Source organism: Pocillopora damicornis, chromosome 12 (assembly GCF_964200805.1).
Source record: "Pocillopora damicornis chromosome 12, jaPocDami1.2, whole genome shotgun sequence".
Taxonomy (NCBI): Eukaryota; Metazoa; Cnidaria; class Anthozoa; order Scleractinia; family Pocilloporidae; genus Pocillopora; species Pocillopora damicornis.
Genome location: NC_142681.1, coordinates 19,436,315 through 19,453,114, shown reverse-complemented (window position 1 = coordinate 19,453,114; position 16,800 = coordinate 19,436,315). Strand labels below are relative to the sequence as shown.

The 16,800-nt window shown below is 39.3% G+C and overlaps 3 protein-coding genes across 5 annotated transcripts; 2 read left to right on the top strand and 1 right to left on the bottom strand.

Annotated features, from left to right (window-relative positions):
- Nucleotides 1–9: 9 nt before the first annotated feature.
- Nucleotides 10–6,778, top strand: LOC113681002 (aflatoxin B1 aldehyde reductase member 4). 2 transcript variants are annotated; one of them, XR_016181912.1, is made up of 13 exons: nt 10–127; nt 564–632; nt 977–1,038; nt 1,293–1,353; nt 1,462–1,498; nt 1,647–1,793; nt 2,360–2,409; nt 2,560–2,639; nt 3,783–3,849; nt 4,039–4,139; nt 4,968–5,122; nt 5,603–5,706; nt 5,877–6,778. XR_016181912.1 is itself a non-coding variant. In XM_089190387.1 (13 exons), the coding sequence occupies exons 1-13, from the start codon at nt 56–58 to the stop codon at nt 5,942–5,944; spliced, it is 1,050 nt and encodes a 349-aa protein (XP_089046513.1). In that variant the 5' UTR covers nt 12–55; the 3' UTR covers nt 5,945–6,778. The 2 variants fall into 2 exon arrangements, 1 of the variants encoding a protein (XP_089046513.1); XM_089190387.1 differs by having other exon boundaries at nt 12–127; nt 5,626–5,706.
- Nucleotides 6,292–11,348, bottom strand: LOC113681021 (uncharacterized). 2 transcript variants are annotated; one of them, XM_027198075.2, is made up of 2 exons: nt 11,229–11,348; nt 6,292–8,550 (listed from the first exon to the last, which is right to left on the bottom strand). In XM_027198075.2, exons 1-2 carry the CDS (start codon nt 11,290–11,292, stop codon nt 7,067–7,069), a joined length of 1,548 nt encoding a protein of 515 aa, XP_027053876.2. In that variant the 5' UTR covers nt 11,293–11,348; the 3' UTR covers nt 6,292–7,066. The 2 variants fall into 2 exon arrangements, with proteins under 2 accessions (XP_027053876.2, XP_027053877.2); XM_027198076.2 differs by lacking the exon at nt 11,229–11,348 and adding an exon at nt 10,177–10,454.
- Nucleotides 11,349–13,770: 2,422 nt separating this feature from the next.
- On the top strand, nt 13,771–15,745 carry LOC113681049 (uncharacterized). Its single transcript, XM_027198108.2, has 2 exons — nt 13,771–13,936; nt 14,087–15,745. Exon 2 carries the CDS (start codon nt 14,302–14,304, stop codon nt 15,217–15,219), a length of 918 nt encoding a protein of 305 aa, XP_027053909.2. The 5' UTR covers nt 13,771–13,936; nt 14,087–14,301; the 3' UTR covers nt 15,220–15,745.
- Nucleotides 15,746–16,800: the final 1,055 nt, after the last annotated feature.

Below are 16,800 nucleotides of genomic sequence, written 5' to 3'. Positions count from 1 at the left end.
TCTTCTGTGTCATGACGTATTTTTATCACGCTCTCCGAAAATTTGTTGTCACGCAATGTTGCGTCGAGTTGGTTGTCGGATCAGTTCCCTAACAGTATGTAGACTGCTTTCACGTCATCTCACAAAGGTACGTGTTGGATCTCTTTTGCCCAGTTATGTTGTATGACTCTCTCATCAGACTTTGATCAAAGAAATTGCGCGACAGTCGGTTCAAGATGTATGGATGGGTGATCCGCCATGTTTTTCGTGCGCGTCAAATTTTGCGCATTTCATTGACCTTACAAAAAAGGCCCAATAACTTCTTGACGATTTAAAAGGAGCTTAATTATAGACACACCCCTAAATCCTTACCATTTATTTCCATCTCGCTGAAGAACAATCTTGACCAGTGAGAAATCTCGTCATTCAAAGTACACCGACCGACGCATATGTAAATATGCAAGGCAGTGGCTATGAAGGTAGAAGGAGAAACGGTGTCCTGTAAGTATCTTCGTTTCCCTTCCATCAAAAAACATTGCCACTCAGTGTTCGATATTCAGTGTCATTTGTCTTTTATTTTTCAGATGGCTGCAGTTCCGGTCAAAACATCAATTGGGTGCATGGAGTTTGGAAGGCAGTGTGCTGCAGATCAGGTGTGGTCATAGATAGATAATTCATAATATTATTATGGAAGATGCTGCAATAGGCCATCCGTTTCGCATGAGCCCCTGAATCTGAGGACCTTCTTTTATTGACATATACGTTATACGAGATAATTAATTTGCGGTGGAAAAACTGCTTTTTTTTGTTTTTTGAGTAAGTAAAAATTTGAATCCAGCTCCTCATTTAAAAAATACTCAGATCCACGCCTGCTCTGTTATAAAAGCCCCTTCCTTATGAAAAGTTCAGGTGTGAATTCTCATCAGAGAATATCCTAACAAAACAGATATGCTCATTTTAATTTTTTTACATATTCTATTTTTTTTTTCAATTTCAGGCGAAGCAGTTTATAAACATTTGCATGGAACATGATGTCTATGATTTTGACACTGCTTATGTGTAAGTCATAGCTAGTAAATGGAGTTTTGATTAAATGGAGCTCAAGTTAGTTGATAGTAAATGTCTGGAATAATGGAGTGAAATCCAAGAAAAATCAGATATTGTTTGGGTTATGAGGGAGAGGGGTTCAAGCTAACTGCATTCAAGTTAGGGGGGTCCTACTGATTATACTTTGTCCCACATTTGTGCACAAACAAACGAAACCCTTCCCATATGAATATAAACAGTTATGTAGTTTTTGTCTTGATTTTTAGGTATAGTGGTGGCAAGAGTGAGGAGATTATGGGAGATATGGACTGTTTGAAGGATTCTAAGGTATAACTATTGAACATGGTAGAGTTTATGATAAAAAGTTCAACTTCTAGTGTCTGATGCAATACAGAATGAACTTGATTTCTTACAGATAGTCTTGTTTTAATTTAGGTGTTTATTGCCACAAAGGCAAATCCTTGGGGAAAAGGTAATTTTCATACCTCATCTTTGCTTATCCAGTGGATATCAAATCCTTGATTTTGATAAATAATGCTAACAAATGCTACACAATGTTACTCAGCTCCTCATGGAAGGCTCATGCCATAGATAATGAAGACATTTGATCATCTTGTTAGGTCTGAAGTATGACAGTGTGTTGGAACAGCTGAATGAATCTCTTAAAAGACTGAAAAGAGACTCTGTGGACCTCTTTTACCTCCATGCACCAGATCATAACACATCCATTGAGGAGACACTCCATGCTGTCAATCAACTTTACAAAGGTAATTAAGGGAATAAAAAGTACTGTTTTGTATATTTATACCAGGGGACTGTGGTTGTACTGACTAAATGAGGGATTGGTAGTTATAAGTGCTGCTGTTTTGAGTAGGAGTAGATGAAATTCATCAATTCTCAACTGTTTTCATTCAAATTACTTCTCCATAACTTGAAAACTTTCTGTGATACAGGGAAGTTAAACAAGTGTCCAATTTTAGACACCAGTTTGTGATTTTAGACATAAATGTCCTATTTTAGACACTAGTGTCCAATTTTAGGCATAAGTGTCCAATTCTAGACACTAGTGTTGGAATTTAAACACTTGTGTCTCATTTGAGACACTAGCATCTGAGTTGAGACTCTAGTTTCTGAGTTAGACATGAGTTTTCAATTTTGGACATTAGTGTTGGAATTTATACACTATTGCCTGGTTTTGGATGTTGCTAGTGTCAGATTTGAGACACTAGGGTCTGATTTAGACATCTCACAGGCAAATGGTTTGTCGTTGACTTTCAGATTTGGGTGAGGTAACTGCTATTTTACATAGTCTACATCTCTCCTCTCTTTGCAGATGGCAAATTTAAATCTTTTGGTCTCTCAAATTATTCTTCATGGCAAGTGGTAAGAGTTTTCATAGGTTTAAGAACTTTTCTGAGTCCTTCATTTTACATTAGGTAGCCAACCAGAAAGACATTAAATCCATTTTTGTACATCTAAATAGCATTTTCTTAGGGGGCCATTAGCCTTATTTTACCTGATCTGATTATTTAGGCAGAAATTTATTACCTGTGCAGGATGAACAACTACCCAGTACCAACTGTGTATCAAGGGATGTATAATCCAGTTACCAGGTGAGGGGTAATTAAGATTTTTAGCAGATATTATATACAAAAGAACATTATGGAGATTTGGCTGAAATTTACAGTGGTTCAGTTGCAACTGAGGCACCCAGACAAAGGAAACCATTCTGAGAGAATAACTGACACAAAAGATTCTAACATGTGTAAATGAGTCGCATGTTATACGATAAGCTGAATTGCACGTCCATTTTGATTTGTACTTGCTTATAATCTATTGGAGGACAGACACGTAGATGACATCACCTTTAACAACATTTGCTTTTTTATCCGAGAAAAACAAATAGATTTTGTGTTGCTGTGGGTTTCTACAGTCATGTACTAGATCTCAGTCTCATGTCAAAATGCGGTAAGAGCATCAGTGATACACCCCACTGCATCTCCTTTGTTACTTTTTTGTTCTTACTGCATTTTGACGTCAGCTGGGATTTATTACTGAACAGGCGTGGGGCAACATGGAATCTATTTGTTAACCCTTTAACCCCCAAGATCTCATTTAGAAATTCTCCTTACTGTCTGCCATACAATTCTTGTGATGTTAGTTTGGAGAAATTGGTTTTGGATCAACTTACAATCCCCTAATTGATATTTTTCTTTATTCTCATCACTTGTCTGCTTGATATTGTATTGATATTGTAAGGAGAAATTCTGTCTTGGTCACTGATGGGAGTTAAAGCGTTAAAAAAGAGAAAAAAAGAAATCTCAATTGGTTGGTTGACTAATGATGTTTACAGCCCTTGGTGCTGGGTCAAATTTCAATTTCAAACCATTAGACTTCTAGGGCTGATTATTAAAACAAATTTTAGCCGTTGTTTAACAAAACCGCATTCTAAACTATCTTCAATTTAGGTAGACCCTTTATCTGAACATTTAGTTTTGTGAACAGTGTCAAAGGGGCTGAAAGTTAATGCTGGAATGATATTTATTAAAGAGGAAACCTGAAGCCAACTACTTAAGTAAAACCGCAGTTTGGGTCAGACTTCATGTAAATAACCAGCCTTTAGCATTTGTTAAGTTATGTATGGGTACAGATTTTAGGAGTGTGAAGGGGAAGGGAAAGTTAGTGATATTTTCTTTTCAGTTAACTTAGAGATATGTTGATATGTGTTTTAATGCAGACCTACAAATTATTTTCAGGGATATAGAAAAAGAACTCTTTCCATGCTTGAGAAGATTTGGAATAGCATTCTATGCGTATAACCCTGTAAGTATTGCATGGCAAGAACTTCAGCTAAGGCATCAACCCATCGACCCCAAAGAGTGAAGAAAAAAGAAGCTAAATCTCGATATTGCGAATAAAAGGGAATGTAGGGAATGAATGCTGTTAGAGTCTTGCTTTACACAAAGAATGAAATTGTTATTTTTATTTATTTATTAAATTTTTTTTTTGCAGTTGGCAGGTGGACTGTTGACGGGAAAACATCGCTACGAGGACAGAGATAGCGGTAACATTCAACATGGTCGCTATGCAGGCACGGGCGAGTGGGCTGATGTGTAAGTTAGCTTACAAATTCACGGCGAATATTTCCCGAAGCTTTTTCCGAATCTTTTCCGAATATTTCCCGAGGGTCAACTAGTGCTAATAGCTTTTCGTGACTGCACAACCAGGGTGTTTTTCCACTGGGCCTCATCCGACCGTTTGTGCATCTAATGATCGTGAACCTTTTACCTGACAGTTTTCAAGTCTGTGATTTATAATCCGTCTAAATCTTCTCCATCTTCATTCATCCTTGTTTCTCAATGGTTTGTTATTGCCTCTGTGGTGTTTTCTATGTTATCACGCGTATATTTATTATTCACCTACATGGTGAAGTTATTTTGGAGGTCACATAATATTATTGAAGATATTCTGGTGTAGACATAAAACAAAGATTCTATGAGATTGCATTTTATAAGCTGGTTCGCAACCACACAAGCGTATAAGCCAACATGCGCAGATCTTGGTCGGATTCTAGAGCAGCCTCTCCCTTTCGGCGCTCGAAAAGTAGGGGCTGTGGACTTACTCACAAGAGTTCCGCGCGTCGCGCTAATATCGTTTTTGTTTTCGCTTATTTTTTTGACTTGCGCGACAGATTTCGCCGAAAGGGAGGGTTTGCTCGTAATCTGGTCGGATTGTACACTCTTATACTCTGCCATTGAGCTATAGAGGATTTGTTTCTGCACACACTTACGGTGGTTAGCTCGCATTTAATTAGTGCTTGTGCTTGTTGTTCAAGCAACAACATCCGTCAGCATTACAAAATACTAAATGGCCCAATTCATTAGTCAGAGTTTCCAAGTTGTTCGCACACACTGGCCAATTCAAATCAACATTTTTTCCAGCTACGTGAAGCGTTTTTGGAAGAGGCCGTTGTTTGATTTACTTGACATACTCAGAACAACACTGGATCGTATTTATGGTGAAGGAAAAGTGACTTTGATTGACGCATCTCTCAGGTGGATGTACCATCACTCAAAGATGGACGGTGCTTGTGGAGGTACTATCAGTGTTTTCTCTGATTTTCTAGTACCATGGTAACTCTGGTTCCAATAACATTCTTCCAGCCAGATTCGATAGTTTCTTGATATGGCCCAAGTAGTGACAGATAATTTTAGATTCGTGTGTTGTAAGTAGGACACTAAAAACGTCTGTGTCCCGATGAACGCTAAACCTGAAATAAGTTAAATCATACACGCGTTTTGTATGTTACTTAAATATGATCTGTAGGGGGACAGAGGCATAGATGATGTTTTGTGCAGATCTCCTACTTTTGCTGGGAATCGTCTTAATTCTCCTGCATAAACCAGTAAAAAACTAGGAAAGAAAGGGATAGGTCCCCCTTAGGCTCCTGACACCGAAGTCTTCCTCCAGTTCGTAAGCTCCCCCCCTCCCCATTTAAAACCTCAGGTTTCTTACGAGCCCTCCCCCCCCCTCCCCTTTCCGCCCTAATTAGATACCTTGTTCTATTTCATTTCAGTGCTACTGGTTTTCCCGTTTCAGATGCTGTTATTATTGGAGCCTCGTCTGTGAAACACTTGGAGGAAAATCTTAAGAGTACAAAACACCCACCCTTACATGAAGGTACCAGCAACCTCTGTTTACCATAAAATTATGTGGAGCATAATCGAACGGGTTCCTAAAAAGTACTTATTCGAAGAATCTTAAGCGTAGTGGATATTTGTGGTATTATCGGTACGCTTCTGTCTCCACAAGGAATTATGTCAACACCGTACTTTCTCCATTCTCTGCAGATGTAGTGGGGCTTTTTGAAGAGACCTGGGGCGTACTTCAAGGCGACTGTCCATTGTATTTCCGCTGAACCGAATTTTTAGTCACCGAAGGCTCATCTGACCTTTGTCTTCGTGTCGTGATGTTTCCTTCACCGAGAGACTGATGTACGCTGTACATCGAAACCAAGAATTAAGATTTATATCAGAAAAGTGAGGAAAAACAACAAGGTACATGCTATGGACATGAGAGAGAAGTGTGAGGACCTATAAAGACGTTTCTCGACTAAGTTTTACAACCATCTTCGGCTTGTTTGGACAGAAAACTAAGAAAATTACATCTTGGAACAGTGGTAATGAAAGGTTTTTAAACGGTCGGATAACTTGTTCTGGCTTCACTTGTCCGCTTTAGTTATAAAAAATGTTATTACGAGGGTGATCAAGAGTTTGAAGAGATTTTTATTGCAATATTTTCAATTTAGGTACCAATTTAACTGCAAGATGTCCCCGATAACTTTTAAGAAATAAGTGGCCTACTTTCTAAAATGATTCGATTGATTACAGCAAAGCATCCTCTAGTACTTTAGCTGTGATTGGCTGACATTGAGTTCGTACTATTTTCGCCAATTACATGCTTTCAATACTAAAACCGATCGGAAACTTTGTCACACACATTTCCCACGCATGCGTACTTTCTGTGATTACCTCGGTAGTTTTGACAGTTGTCATTGGTCAATGTTATATTTCTGTCACGTGGAAAGTCACTCTGTTGTTGTAATTTTCTTTCTTTTTGACAGGGGAGGGGTAGGGGATTCACTTTTGTATCAACGACAGGATGTGGGTGGGTATTTATTTTAAAAATTAATCCCCCTCTTGGAAACCAATTATTATCATACTTTGACAGAATAAAAAATTTTCGCAACAGAGTTAGGCTACACTTGAAATTGCTAATATGTCAGAGGTGAATCGATGAAGCATTCGCGGCTAAAATATGAAATCTTTACCCGTCTAGTCCCTTAGTGTCTCTAATAATGGTCAGGAAAGCATGATAGGCATCAAGCAGCGTTTTAAATGTCACTTCCCAAATATTCTTAAAGAGCTTAACTTAAATTTTTGCCATTTACGTATGTGAATTGTTATGGTCCTAGTTCGCTTATGTTTACTGTGATGACGCTATAGGATTTTCTAATGATACATTCGTTCCCTGAAAATTATCACTCAGGACTGAAAAAGTCAAAAGCACCTTCATTAACTGGCTCGCGTTCCACAGCTACGACTTTTTCCTCTTCAATGAAATCCATAGGGGCACTTTCTTGTACCTTTTCTATTACTGGCACTGTTAGTAGATCCTCCACGGGGATCCCAACCTTCTCGGGTTCATCTTTGGCAATTTCCAGTCCCCTGTGGTAGCGAGGCTTTCTTCGTACTTCCAGTACAACTATCTCCTCCTCGAATTCATCATATTCCTCATCTTGTTCGTCTTCACTTTCTTCTTCCTCTTCCTCGTCTTCTAGTGTGGGAGGTGGTTGAGGTGATGGCGGTTTCTCTTCTTTTTTCTCTTTCTCTTTTTCCTTGACCACGTCTTCAAGACTAAGAATATCGATGACAGGCTTGTCCCGTTTCGTGACTTGAGGATGGATCTTGCTCTCGTTAGCAACAGGTTCTGGTTCCTTCTTGGTTGTGAAATCTCTTGGGTAATTTAGGTGAACACTTATGTCTGAAGTTCCATGGCTTCGGCGTGTTGTTTCAGGCAAAGACTTTTCCTCCATCCACTCTGGGACGTGAATACGGGACTCCTTCGTCACAGCTGTTATCGGGTGGTCGTTGCCATGACCGGAACTCTTCGTAGAGTGCTCGACTACTGTCGTGCCTCCTCCGCCTCCAATCGTCTTGGTGAAGACCGACCGATGGTAAGATGTGCTGTTTCCAACATTGTCTCCTCCTGTTGACTCAGTACTGATTGTCGTATGGCCTCTGGTCGTAAACTTGAGGTCGTGGTTTCCAAACGGCTGCCCTTTGATGTCGAAGTTGATCTTACTCACTTCATCCGCTGGAGGCTTGCTGCCAAACTGCAGGAGCACTTCTCCGCTGCTTATCTCTTTAGTGGTGGGTCCGTCGTTGTTGGATGTCGTTCTCTTCGTGGTTGTTGTTGTTACAATCGTCTTCTTAATTATTCGTCGAACTCTCCGGCCATTCTCATCGACGAATTCCCTGACTTCCACATCCTCATCTTTGTCAACTCCTCCATGGTTACCTTCCATTTGTAATATATCCCTCGTAAGGTGTTTACCATCATCACCGTTCTCAGATGTTGTTTTCGTCGAAGTCGTTGTCACCGTTGTCAGCACACGTCGTACGCGCCGTCCGTTTTCGTCCGTGTACCACATAGTATCGTCGTCTTCGTTTTCAATATCTACTTCGTCTTTTTTATCTCCTTCGTCTTTTTTATCTCCTTCGTCTTTTTTATCTCCTTCGTCTTTTTTATCCCCTTCGTCGTCCTTAACTTCTTCGTCGCTATCAGATTTCACCACTGTGCTTCCGTTTTCTTTCACGGTGTCTTGCGGCAACTCTTCGGGTTTTAGTAAGTTAATGTTTTCGTCTGCGTTCAAGTCTTTATCAGCGCCGTACGCGACTTTAACCCGCGGTTTTTCTTCGGGTTCGCCACGTAAACAGCACGGGCAACACCACCTTAAACAAGCTGTGAGAAAAAAATTACAAACGTCATCACCATTATTATTACTAACATCATCATCATTTATTAGTCACTTCAGAAGTAACATTTATAAAAATTCAATAGTATGGTAGAGGGGAGGAGACCCACAAGAAATCTTCAGGCTTCTGGGGGAGGCTAGCTTGGTTATTAATATGTTTGCAATTAGGTTGTGGATGTGCAGCTTGACCAATTCAGACTCATTTCATTTGAAATTCAATCTGTTTTTTTTTTTTTTATGTAGAAAAGCTAGTCGAACCATTGATTGATATTGGAAGAGAATTCCAAATTTTAGGAACTCAGTGGAGTATTGTAAACTGCTTAAGATTAGAGAAAGATTTTTTTTCGTCTTGTCACGGGCGTAGGACAAAGAAAAAATTCCGAGTCCCCATGAGAAATCGAACTCAGACTTTCGGATTCCGCGCTCCAATGCTCTACCACTGAGCCACAGAGACTTCGCGGTTGAGCATCGGAGCGCGGAATCCGAAGGTCTGAGGTTTGATTCCTCGTAGGGACGAGACGAATACATCTTTTTCTATTTCTTTAGCGAGCTCAAAACTTACCATTTCTCTCATTCTATTTACTCAAGATTAGTTTGATAAACGTGAGTGGATAAACAAACAAATATTTTTAGTGGGTGCCAACAATCCATATATCCGCTTCTGAAATTCTATCACGTTTATTTCAATTGTCGTTATTATCAATTGTGTCTTAATTTAAGGTTTTGCGGTGATGTGGTGAAGCTATGGCGAACATTACGTCAATTGATATCGCCTGCGCCAAAGGGTCAGTGCTTAACTGAGACGGCACTTCACCCATCAGATATTGGATCAGGGGAGATTAAAATAAGGCGGAATCATCTTAGATGTAAAGCGAATACAATTTTACACTCTCCGACATGGAAAAAAGTTTCATTCTCCTTTAACTTTTGGGTTTACAACTTTTACTGTCTCGTGTTAAGTTGGACGTTGTTTTAACTTGTAAAATGTTTGATTTTGAGCTGTCGTCAGTGAAGCATAAATCGATCTTGAAAGTTTGAAAAAACACCGCAAACAATGGAGACTAAAAATAAACGTAGTATTCGAAACATCTCTTTCTAATCAAACGTGTGCGTCATTTATCTGTTCTCTCACTCAATTGGTTATGGAAAATTTGGGCTCTATGCAACATTAAAACTTGTGCTTTTGCAGTAACTTTCGAAATAGCGGCATAAAATGTGTATTTCGCTTACAGATAACTTGATTTCCGCCGGAGGCATCGTGCTATATGGCGAGCGAATACGATCTTGTGGATTTAAATCTTCCAAAAGACTTCCAACGTAATAAAAATGTTCTCTGAAAAATTCTCCTGACTTGCTCCTACCGAGAAAGCAATGGCAAAGAACTAAAGTATATCTAAGCCTCCACAAAACCAGCGGGATAAAACGATTTCGACTCTTATAAACACAATTGTACACCAGCGTGAGAATCAAAATAAAGTGTCGAAAATTCCTTGATCCGCAAAGATCCACGCTCCAGAATCTGAAACACTTAAGATTTTAAACTTTGCAACTCTTCTGGTGGCAAAACAATCCACTGTCCAAGGTGCATAACGGATGAGGATCTTAAAACCTACCTTTCATCGTAAATCACGAGAATATTCCTTATTTACAATCTGACGAAAAGCGTGGAAATAACCGATGTACGGAAAGAAGTGCTCCCTATAATCCAGGAGTTTTTTGGTTAATCCCGTGATCTCGTGATCGTACCGTGATACACGCGAACTTTATATTTCGATTTTCGTCGTACTCTGAACTGAAAAGGCGCGGTTTTGTGAAAGCACATTGAATAATTTCGATACTTAATTGACAACAGAAGCGACCAATGAAGCGTGTGAAAATCTGCGAATGAGCTAGACGTGGCGGACCACGTGTAAATACCGATAGAATGCTGAATTTACGTGGATTTACGAGGCGTCCACGAACTACCCATATACACGCGATCAGATGCTGTTAAAATTTCGTGGTTATGGTATTAAGAATTCCACTGCGGTGAAATTTTTAGGCACTTTCATTTTGAGTTCCCAGATCTACACGCATCATTGTGCCTTGACGCCCATAATCTTCATGTATAGAATACATTTTCATGCAAATTTTATTGCTTAACGGTTCTTTGATTGATTTACACGTGAAATCATCCGTGACAGCATTGTGTTCACGCAAGCATCTGAGGAGCAACGGCTTTTAAGAAGTAATCTCATAGTTTGTTTATTTATTTATTTTTTTTGAATGAAGATTAAAATAGTTTTTGGAAATAAATTTTGCTACGCAACTCAGGTAGAAATAGGTAAACCTCATATGCCAAATTCCAATTATATCCTAACTTCAGGTCATGTCGAGGAATCAATTCAGGAATGTTCGCTTAAAATCATACCTTAATCGTTCTTAAATTTAGTTCAGTTGCAGAATTGAAAGTACTGTTTTAGTTAAAGTAAAACGATTCATACGAGGTTACATTTAAAATGCAGGACAAAGAAGAACAAGTCTTGCAGTTCTTGCGACTGCCATAGCAGTAATTATAAACCTTGATAATGAAGTGAAAAAAAAATCGTGCATAAATCTTACGCAGTAATGAACTTTACTTAAATACTTATCTCAAAAAGGTTTGATAAATGATTGAAAAGCTCACCGAAAGGAATTCCAAACCACACCGCCGACCTCCTTGCGGCGTACCGAGGTACTCTTGCAGACATGTTGTATATACGACGAGGTCTTCTTTACAACTTTGTTATAATAATAACAAAAGTGGGTTGCTCAATTTATGAATATTTATATGTAATTTTAAAAAAATGGTACGATGTGTCCGCTGCACAATATATTTAATTTTACCAACTAAAAACATAAGATAAGTGATTATCTTTACCATTTTTGTTCTCTGTAATTCAAATCAAATTTTGAAAAAAATTTTTAAGAGCTAAAAAATCAACAACTAACTTTTATTGATTTTATGCATGTCTTTGTTTAGGAAAGGATCGTGAACTTTAGAACAAACCAGAAACAATAGGAAAGTTGAGTAACAAGAAATATAAATTTTTCTCTGAGCTGTTTCCTAGTGTTTAGCGGTTTCTAAAATTCATTAAACCATTTTTTGAAGAACTGAAGATTCTGGAGATGTGAAATGCATTTTTTAAATTACTTTTGTTGGTGTATACAACTTGAAAACCATAAATTATCTCATAAAAGTCTCGAAGATTGTGCGGTCGCCAAAACCAAAAATGTCATCACGTAGGTATGTATGACATTAAATTGTTTAATGACTCTGGTAGGGAAGTGGACTGGTCTTCAAGCATTTAAATCTGCCGTCGAATCTTCGTCTTTTCCATGTTTATAAAACAGAAAATAGTTGACAAAATATAAGTCCCGATGAAACAGTTCAACCTCAAATACCCTTAAGGCTTCTCATTTGTTTCAAAAGCTTTAGCCAAATTTGCTAGATAGTGGAACTCACTGGTTTTCATCACTTACCTGTTTCCACTGGTCAGCTAAAAGTTGCTGCCTGCCCAGGTTAAGTCGTGATTATCGTGCCTCACCTTAAGTGCTTCTAAGACACGCTTTGATCTTAATCTCGAACAGAAAGGCTTTGAGGGTGAACAATAAAATAACTCAACCTTGTCTAATCCACTATGATTTTTTACTACTGAAATGATTTAACTCTGGATTGTTCGATGCATGATTGGATCGACTTTTTTTATTTTCTTTTGTCAGTCTTTTTCGGTCTCTCTCCCTTGTTTGGTGTTAAGCTCCTTAAACCGAAAGCAGGTTGAACCGTTCCCACTAAACAGTATTGAGGCCCAGGATAAATTCTGAACCTGGATCAAGGTTAATCAGCGGTTTTAGAAAAACTTCCAAGACTTGCTGAACTGTTTCACTCCCATGATCTCTTTAGTAATTCTCCCTACTGTTTGCCATACATTGCTTGTAATTTTGGTCGGGAGAATTTGTTATTGAATCAAGTGATAACCCACTAATTGATATTTTTATATATTCTTATCACTTGTCTGCTTGATATTGTATTGATATTGTAAGGAGAAATTCTGTCTTGGTTACTACTGGGAGTGAAAGGGTTAAAAACCCTTCATTTCGTTTCAACTGACGTCTTGAATTCTCTAATTCTACCAAAAGTACCACGAAGCTTTCGAGAGTGGCATGTTGAATATTCAAGGCTGAACCTCTTGAAAAAGTGGGCGGACGTCGCCTATACTTCACGTTTGTTTCCATTCACAAGCATTTTGCTAGAACATTCCAATCCTTATTTCTTCCTTCTTCGGTGCCGACCGAAGTCACGCAGTTTTATTAGAGGTCTCGCAAGGAACTGCGAGTCGAGGCTCGCTCCAGATCTCCACACGTTTCTCAAGTCACGGATCTATGATTCAGAGAATCCTGGGAATCGAGGGAACCCAACATATAACTTCGTCCCCAACCCTCACGCCCGGACCCCTCGCGAATTAACACGCTTGCTCATTCTAAGTTTAAGACAAGGCGAGTGTTGTACTGAGCTCAAACTTACCACTTGAAAATTATTAATTACAACCCCTTTAACATATTCAGTCAAAGCGGAATCTTATCGTTAGCTTCTACGAGTTCCACAGCAGTCAAATTGCATAGCGAGGGAGTTTATTTGCATACAAACAACAATGCTTAATTGATATTCAATTACTAAGTTTTCTGACTCGTAGCAGCACACAGAACAAATGTTTGCCATAAGTCATTTTCCCTTAGAGCTCGGGAGGTATCATTTCTGAGAGTAGATTGAAGTCGAGTCAAATGTTTTGAAAAGTTTATTGCAAATTCTTCACAACAGTACTGATAAAAATCCGCTTAACTTCTTTCGAATCCAGCGGAAGTCACTATATTTAAACCATTTGCGAGACAAAATTTAAAACAGAAGATGAACTTTGTTCGTTTGTCTCACGACAGAGTCTATCGTGAGTCTATCATGAAACAAACGAACAAAGTTCGTCTCTTCTCTTACACTACGATGAACAATAAGCACATATTTTATTACAAAATTTAAAATGTTCAAACTTTCTTAGATTCACTTTATCTTTTTTTTTAGACCAGCACCTTCGAAATTCTTTTTGTCCTCAAACTAATGCTAGGATTAAATTTTGACTGCATTCAAATTAACATCCCTACCAATGTCAGACCAAGAATAGAACAACAATAGAAGGGGTTAACCTTCCAGACAACAATTCCCTGGTGATTTCAAAATAACATAAGGGCCTTGCTTATTGATAAAACATATTCCAATCGGCCTAAAAGTATAATTCTTGAGCAGGGCTTTAACACGCAAAGACAACCGTTGCAAATTTGCAACGCTTGGCAAACGAGGACAAAGTGAGTGCTTGCGCTGCAAACAATGTGATCAAATGTTAAATTGTTCGCTTCTAAAACGTGTAATTCCAAACTGATTTGCATGCATCATTCACAGCTCGCTGTCATTACACATTCGTTTTTCTTTTATTAATGTCCTTTCCTTCATTACAGGGGCGTGTTTATCCATGGTCTACATGCTAGAAGTGTACTCCGGGTATTCCGAAGAAACGTTAGGATTCTAAACAGCGGTGAAAACTCTGACAAACGTAGCAGCTTTTTCGAAATTTCATCAAGCCTGAGCAAAAAGACAGTGCAGATAAATCAAACAAGGTTGAAATTTGCAAACTTAATCAGTGCAGAGACAACAGCGAGTGCAAATCAGAGTAATGGCGCACACAGAACGGCAAGAAAGTCAATCTAGACGAGTGGTGCGAACTTCCATGGTTTCGACCACAACTAGAACAACTTCTGTACGACGTGTGAGCAGTGAACAGTCTGGTGAACGCAGAGAGGTCAAAATGGAAATTAAAGGCTCGCCTTTTCCGGCGCAAGAAGTTAATTTGTTTACTCGACATGTCTTTGACTCCAGCACGGAATCTATGCGTTGGCAAAGTGGCAGCAACAATAGCATCGACTTCAACTCTTTTGATCGGCGATCACTCCCATTCAACACCTCTGGAGTCGGCAGAACGCAAACTGAAGCCCGAGGTATGACTGGAAATGGTTCAAAGTCTTCCGGTCGTGACTACGAACCCCTTATGGAGGCAGTCGTCAAAGAAAAATCTGATATTCAGACACCGGAGTGGATGGAAGAGAAGCAATCACCCGAGCCAAAGCGTAAGATCTATGACACCGCGCTAATCGATCTTTTGTTGAAATATCCGTTGGATAATTCTCCTAAGGCAAGCATTCTGGACCCGAAGAAGACAAAATACGAGAGTCGAATCCGCCCTGAAGTCGCCAAACGAGAGAAAGCAGCTATTCCTATTCTAAGCCTTGATGATTTTGACAAAAAAGATGACAATGATGACGATGATGATTACGACGAATTCGAGGAGGTGATTGTGGTTATGGATGTGCAAAGAAAACCGATTTGGCGAAAGGGATTGGAAAAACCGAAACCACAGCCTTTTAAAGTCGGGACTCGCGTCGAGGATCTTCTTCAGCTCCCCGCTGCCAAGCCAAAAGTGAAGTCATACAACGACACTGACAAGTCGTCTGTTGATGAGAAAATTGAGAGTGTGGAACGCCCGCCAGTGGTTCATGAGGGACTGGACCTGGAAGGTATCCTCGAGAATCTGTGACCTGTGAAAAGTGTGCTACAGTACAGTGCACGAGAGAAGAGGCATATTTTCAGATTTGAATGATTTACACTTAATTCGATTTGACGAATTAAGCAGCGGCTTTTTTCTACAAAAAATTTCAATAAGTCCACATGAAACAGTTTTTCGAGACTGCCATTGATTTTACTTTTTGAAGTTTCGGTGCGTCGCCTTTTTAAGTTGTCGAACCCTTAACAGAAATATTGTGTCACCTCAAAAAGAAACAGCAACAAAACATAATAACCATAGGTGCAAAATACTGAAACAGGAACCACAAACTGAAACTGAAACTAAGCTCTTTTATTTTGGTCTTTTTTCTATGTTTTTACCATTTGTTAACTGTTATTTTTCATGTTTTCATCTTTATCTTTCCTGTTACATTTTTCATTACAAATCAATATGACACAAGTAACGTTTAGTAACAGTACAGTTTCGTTATGTTATTTATTATTCAGGCAGTGCTAACTTGTCACCATACTGATGAAGTGATAAAAGTGTGAGACAAACATTCGTGCGCATCTTCCATAACTTTGAAACCATTGTTCTACATTTACTTTGCGTCTAGAATTTCTTTGGAGGAATTTCTTTGTGGTGATCAGAGGTAAAATACCCAAACCGAAAGTTAAACGAATTTCTCTCTCATCAGGGAGGGCAGAGCCTATTTTCAACTGGGGGAAGCTCGAAAACGAGCGCTGGCGGCGCGAGTTTTTAGAGAGGTCTGAGGCCATCCTCCCCCAGAAAAATTTGAAATATACTCTAAATAAGTACTAAGAGATTGTAGTCTCTTTTCCGCCCCTTATACAAGACAAAATAAGACGTCGTCCTCGCAAAAAGTGTCCACACCCCCCTCCCCCTCCCCCCTCCCCCTCCCCCCAGCTCCACCATCCCAGTTCAGTTCGTGGAAACATCATCTAGAACCGTCCATCTTAGCAATTTTCCACCCTGATTTGACTATTCTAGCTTCAGCACCCTGCTAATAATTGTGTAAGAAAATTAGATAAAATTATTTTTCAAGAGTAAATGATAGTTGTGAGGTGGGGAAGGAGTTTAGGCAACCCACTGAGCGGGAGAGTGTGAAGGAGTATTTTAAAACCTTCTCATTAAAAAGAGCAGACCACAAGAACTTCTGGAGGGTTGCAGTAATGGAAGGAACGGAAAGCAAACATAGCAGTTGGCTTGTGATGAGCTTGTATTTCTTGAAAGGCAAGGCAGATCTCCTTCTGACTCGGCCCATCCTCTCTCCTCTGTTTCTTGCTGTCATTCACCAGTGTCCAGTCTCGCACCACCATAATAACAGAGTACGACTTAGAGCATCAGCTAACCACTAATCTGATTTATGAACGAGTTAATAATGTAAAATGGTAACCGAAGAGAATTTCTAAAGCTGTTTTTTAGCGCGTTAGCCTTTGTCAGAGCGAATGACAAAGTTAAGACGGTGACATAACGCTCGCTTAGTCAGCTTTAGAAACTCTTTACGGTGGCCAATTTACATTATCGACTCAGGCGATAAAACCAATTACCCCCAACCGATACAGCTCCACACTTTCTTTAGAAACTTACCCC

What these genes read in the sequence shown, in the direction of transcription:
- LOC113681021 (XM_027198075.2), bottom strand. Translation starts at nt 11,292, where the DNA reads ATGTCTGCAAGAGTACCTCGGTACGCCGCAAGGAGGTCGGCGGTGTGG. An exon ending in GTGGTTTGGAATTCCTTTCG is followed by an intron (nt 8,551 to 11,228) that starts GTGAGCTTTTCA and finishes TTTTTCTCACAG; the next exon opens with CTTGTTTAAGGTGGTGTTGC.
- LOC113681049 (XM_027198108.2), top strand. Translation starts at nt 14,302, where the DNA reads ATGGCGCACACAGAACGGCAAGAAAGTCAATCTAGACGAGTGGTGCGA.
- LOC113681002 (XM_089190387.1), top strand. Translation starts at nt 56, where the DNA reads ATGTTGCGTCGAGTTGGTTGTCGGATCAGTTCCCTAACAGTATGTAGA. An exon ending in CATTCTATGCGTATAACCCT is followed by an intron (nt 3,850 to 4,038) that starts GTAAGTATTGCA and finishes TTTTTTTTGCAG; the next exon opens with TTGGCAGGTGGACTGTTGAC. An exon ending in GATGGACGGTGCTTGTGGAG is followed by an intron (nt 5,123 to 5,625) that starts GTACTATCAGTG and finishes TTCCCGTTTCAG; the next exon opens with ATGCTGTTATTATTGGAGCC.